Source organism: Megalobrama amblycephala, linkage group LG18 (genome assembly GCF_018812025.1).
Source record: "Megalobrama amblycephala isolate DHTTF-2021 linkage group LG18, ASM1881202v1, whole genome shotgun sequence".
NCBI lineage: Eukaryota > Metazoa > Chordata > Actinopteri > Cypriniformes > Xenocyprididae > Megalobrama > Megalobrama amblycephala.
In genome coordinates this window covers 14,789,492-14,794,962 of record NC_063061.1, presented here as the reverse complement: position 1 = coordinate 14,794,962, position 5,471 = coordinate 14,789,492, and the positions used below count along the sequence as shown (strand labels likewise).

At 34.4% G+C, this 5,471-nt stretch overlaps 1 protein-coding gene across 3 annotated transcripts in view; it reads left to right on the top strand.

The window, feature by feature from the left end:
• The window catches only part of LOC125252195 (CAAX prenyl protease 2), a 5,916-nt gene extending 886 nt beyond the window's left edge, over window positions 1–5,030 (top strand). Inside the window, exons 1-8 of one of the 3 annotated variants that reach the window (XM_048165317.1) lie at window positions 1–586; window positions 700–802; window positions 972–1,055; window positions 1,285–1,363; window positions 2,651–2,818; window positions 3,585–3,656; window positions 3,726–3,788; window positions 3,867–5,030. The exon at window positions 1–586 is cut by the window's left edge and continues 161 nt beyond it. In XM_048165317.1, coding sequence (XP_048021274.1) covers window positions 459–586; window positions 700–802; window positions 972–1,055; window positions 1,285–1,363; window positions 2,651–2,818; window positions 3,585–3,656; window positions 3,726–3,788; window positions 3,867–4,090 — 921 coding nt within the window. In that variant the 5' untranslated portion in view covers window positions 1–458 and the 3' untranslated portion in view covers window positions 4,091–5,030. The remainder of the gene's footprint in view (window positions 587–699; window positions 803–971; window positions 1,056–1,284; window positions 1,364–2,650; window positions 2,819–3,584; window positions 3,657–3,725; window positions 3,789–3,866) is intronic. The other 2 variants (XM_048165316.1, XM_048165315.1) reach the window with 2 other exon arrangements.
• Window positions 5,031–5,471: the final 441 nt, after the last annotated feature.

Sequence of the window (5,471 nt, the reverse complement as noted above, 5' to 3'; positions counted from 1 at the left end):
TGTTAATATTGTTTGTGTCTGTGTTAATATTGAGATCTGATTGAGATTCCTTTTTGCTGAGGCTCATTTTGATTAACAGATTAACATCTGTCAACTTCTTTATGATCTAGTAATAAAACTAGTAATCTGAATATTTACTTTAATAAAAAAAAAATGTTTGACTCTCTCTAAACTTATTAAAAACAGCCAAACCAGTCGGGCCCGCATGTCCAAACATAGGTAAAGTGAATTTAAAAAGAAAAAGTGTAATAAAACTAGCCACTTCAACTATTAAAACATTTTTAATCATTTAAAGTATAGTTGACAAAGAGAAGACATGCATAAACTGGACATAAAAATCATGATTATTCAATTGCTTTGCACTAGCTTGACAACAGAGGCTACGTCATGAACCGCAAGCGGCTTAAGCTCATTATCTTCTTTTCAGACAGCAGCATGTTTCTTTGGAATAACGGACGATGTTATCAATCAAAACCCTTTCAGAGACTTTTGAAGGAGAGTGTTGGATATCTGTTATGTGTTGTTTACTGCTTGCCTGTTTGTATGTTGGGAGTTTGTATGTATGGAGGGGCAACAGCTTACCCAGGTAGTGATAAAGCAAAGCACTGGGCTATTATTTCTCTGATAACTGAAGAACAGTTCAGTTGCAGTTTAAAATGTTTCAATGATGCCATATATGCTCTTTTGTTCATTCTTCAGGGATCACCCAAACACAATAAAAAGGCGTTTTATCAGTGTTTTGTGTGTGTCAGCTGTTTCACCACTGGTTGTACTGGCATGGACTCATTACATGAAAGTCAGGGTGAGTGTGGGCTGCATGCCAGAGTGACCCATGCATATGCGATGAAATACTTTTCAAGTATTCAGTTACTGTCTTAAGTGTTAAGAGTATTCATTTTTATATAAATTTAAGTTAATTTAAATTTTTACTTAATTTTATTTAATATGATCTATTTTTGGACTTGTTACAGCCAAGTCCACCATTGTGGGCCCTGCTGGGCATTCGTCTAGAGGGCTTTTTGCCTGCCACTCTGCTGCCGCTGACACTCACTATGGTTTGTTATTGCTATCTTCTCTTTTTTTCATAAACATTAGATAAACATGTAGCCTACAATAACTGGTTACCTGATGGTTACAAACCAGGCCTCTAAACCCAACGGTTTACCTTACCTTTTACTAGGTACCTAATAAAACCACCATTGTGCAAGCATTGAACCAGAAACAGCTTCATGGGAAGCCATTCCTAAGATTTCTGGTTATTTTGTGTATTTATTTTGAACACAGGTGCTTTTTCTTGGACCTCTGACCCAGCTGGCAATTGAGAGCCCAAGAGGACTTTTTCATGATGTTAAAACAGCCTTGAGTGAGTATGAATACGTGTACATTTTAGGGCTGTCAAACAATTAATCATGATTAATGATTAATCGCATACAAAATGGTTTGCCTAATATATGTGAGTGTACTGTGTAATTATTAAGTATACAAACACATTCATGTATATATTTGAGAAATATTTACAAGTACATGTATTTATTTATATTCTTATATAATTTATATTATATATAAATACAAATATTTTGTACATAAATAACATATTTCTCTTAAATATATACATATAAATTACACACAGTACTCACACATATATTATGCAAACTCAAACTTTTATTTTGTATGCGATTAATCGCGATTAATCCTTTGACAGCCATATTTAGAATATAAATTTTTTAAATAAAACATTTGAATAAAAAATAAAATAAATATAAAAACTAACTGCTCTAAAACTTACTGCTTTAAAAAAATGCTCACCAACGCTTCATTTATTTGATCCAAACTACAGCAAAAAGATATATTATGAAATATTTTTACAATTTCAATTGTTTTCTATTTGAATATATTTTAAAATGCTATTTATTTCTGTGTTTGCAAAGCTGAATTTTCAGCATCATTACTACATGATCCTTCAGAAATCATTCCAATATGCTGATTTGCTGCTCAATAAACATTTATTATTATTATCATCAATGTTGGCAAAAAAATTTCAGGATTATTTGATGAATAGAAAGTTCAAAAGAACAGCATTTATCTGAAATACAAAGCTTTTGCAACATTATAAATGTCTATACTGTCACTTTTGATCAATTTAATGCATCCTTGCTGAATAAAGTATTAATTTCTTTAATTCCTTAAAAAAAAACTCTCACTGACCTTTCTATTCATCAAATAATCCTGAAAAAAAATGTACACAACTGTTTTCAACATTGATAATAATAATAAATGTTTCTTGAGCATCAAATCAGCATATTAGAATGATTTCTGAAGGATCACGTGACACTGAAGACTGGAGTAATGATGCTGAAAATTCAGCTTTGCCAACACAGAAATAAATAGCATTTTAAAATATATTCAAATAGAAAACGGTTATTTTAAATTGTAAAAATATTAAACTATTGTACTGTTTTTGCTGTATTTTGGATCAAATAAATGAAACCTTGGTGAGCAGAAGAGACTTCTTTTTTAAAAAACATTAAAAAAATTCTACCGTTCAAAAACGTTTGTCCGGTAATGTAGGCTATATAGCCTATATATAATGTAAAAAAAAAAAAAAAAAAAAAAAAAAAAAATTAATACTGTGATCCTTATTACTGAGCAGATTCTCGGTCCTGGAGCAAGTGTGTGAAGGATCTGCGATGGCTGCGGAACCACGTGGTGGCTCCATTAACAGAGGAGTTCGTCTTTCGAGCGTGTATGATTCCCATGTTGGTACCATGCATCGGTCCCACTGCTGCCATCTTCATCAGTCCGCTCTTCTTCGGTGTGGGTAAGGTAGAATAGCAAGACGATAATGTAGTTAAATATGTTGTCCTTTCAGCAGATGGCGCTGTCGAGCTCTGATAATGAGCAGTGAAATAGGCTAGTTGTGTATGTGTACGCTTTTAAAAGGTAGCCTATTGTTAGTGTTCAGGGAGTCAAGTCACCTTTTTATAGCGCTTGAAGAAGCCTCGGACTTTACTTGACCTCTACCATTCGGGGCAAAACGGTACAAGCAGCGCTTTAAATACAACACAGATTATTTCAAAGCATTTTACAGTGATAAACAGGAAAATAACGATGAAGCAAACATAATTAAACTTTTGTAAAGCAGCTCTAAATGGGTAAACAGTCATTATTCACTTGAAATCAATTCAGCGTTGATTCATTTCGGTTTGATAACTGTGTAAAGCATATCAATTGTGAAATGACTGAGTTATAAATTTACAACTATAAAGCAGCTCTGCAGAAAACAGTAATGTCATCATCCAGCAAAGTTGAGTTTTCATCCAAGTGTCAGTGTGGTCAAATCAGTAATATTGCTGAATATTAAGATTCCCCTAGACCCAACTAAGCAAGCCAAAAGCGACAGTGGCAAGGAACCCAAACTTCATCAGGTGACAGAAATGGAGAAAAAAAAACGTTGGGAGAAACCAGGCTCAGTCGGGGAGCCAGTTGATTGAACATGGTGTGATCATGATTAGAAACTCTGCGTGACAGGAAATTTTCTGTTATATGTTCTTCTGACTTTGCTGTGTTCTTTCTGTCCCACATAGCACATTTCCATCATATCATTGAACAGCTTCACTTTGGACAAGACACTGTGTTTGAAATCCTAATTTGTGCAGGTAAATGCATTTAAATGCCTTACATTTGATGTTGTCTCATCTAAGACTTCATTACATGTTATCTTTCAGCTTTCCAGTTCACTTATACCTCCATCTTTGGAGCTTACACCGCCTTCATATTCATAAGGACAGGTGAGTATCCGTGATATGAATAAATACAGTGTCGTCTGGTTTGTGTCTCACCTCAGATTTCAATATCTTATTGACCAGGTCATCTGGTGGGACCCGTGTTGTGCCACTCGTTTTGCAACTGGATGGGTTTTCCTGCCATTGGCTCAGTTTTACTCCATCCACAGAGGCCTGTGATTCTGTTCTTTTACCAGATGGGTGTTCTGCTCTTCCTCATCCTCCTCTTCCCCTTCACAGATCCTGCTTTCTATGGCATGAGCCCCATCTGCAGTCTACTGCTTACACCTCGCTCTGCCTGCACATGACACATCTTCACGGTGCCTGGGTGGAAAGTACCTGAAAATATTTCACAACATGATGGGGCAAGAGATCCCTTCCTGAGAGCATGAAAGACAGTAAATGAAGCATGTTGCTTTCATGCAAAAGACTCATGCAAGTATACATTCATCAGCATAGATGCCAAGTTAATGACTGTCATATTTCATTTCTTTGCCTTTTTGTGGTAATAGTTTTCAAATTGGAGTGTAGATCAGTGGCTCATTCGAATGATTTATTTTTTCATGTCCCCTTATTTCTCTTTCATTCAATTAAAGTGCAGTTATCAGCTGTTATGTTGTTAAATTAAAACCAGATGCTGATGTGTATATAGTAGATGAGATGCCATTCAACATTTAACACAGATCTCAGTTGAGCAGCATTCTCTGCCTTGTGTTCTAAAAGGATTTTCATTTACATTGGGTACCATTACATATAAACCCTTATATTGAATGGTATCCTTCATGTCCCATGATTCTTTGTGTGAATTAAACTTCCAGGTAAACAATCAGCTAATGAGCTTTTTGTCACTTCATCCCAAAAGCTAAGATGAGAAGGTGTCTGAAATTCTAACCACCATCCGAAAGGTTATATATTGATACTGTATGTAAGTGTATGTACATTCATTGTTGTGTAAATAGTTACCCTTGCTGGTTATAATTTATTATCATGTACACTACCCTTTCTTAATTTTGTGGTCAGTAAGCTTTTTTGGTCCCACTTTAGGTGACTTTAACTATACTAACAATTAAATTAATCAATTGATACAATGCACTTATTATGTACATACATGATTTTACATTGTACTTATGTTATTATAATTACCTGCATGTAATTACATCTGTAATTAATCCTGTAATTACAGCTATAATTACACTGTTAACCCTTCCTTTCCCTTTTAACCAACCAATAAACCTGTTTCTAACCATACCCGTATCCAGCAGCAAAAGTGTTTTGCAATACAACAACACAATAAGTACATTGCTTATTTTATGTAAGTATATAGTAGGTAAAGACACCTAATATAAAGTGACCTTTTTTTTTTTTTTTTTTAAAGAAACAGCACAGTGGTTTTCAGCATTGATAATAATCAGAAGTGTTTTTTTGTTTGTTTTATTTTATTTCAATTAATGAATTTTTTTAAAAATTTTAGTTAAAGGGTTGGTTCACCCAAAAATTAATGACTGAGCCTCATTTCGTTCCACACCCGTACAGCCTTCATTCATCTTCGGAACACAAATTAAGGTATTTTTGATGAAATCCGAGAGGTATATGACTCGTCCATAGACAGCAATTTAACTGACACTTTCAAGGCCCAGAAAGGTACTAAAGACATTGTTAAAACAGTCAACCTGACTGCAGTGTTTCAAC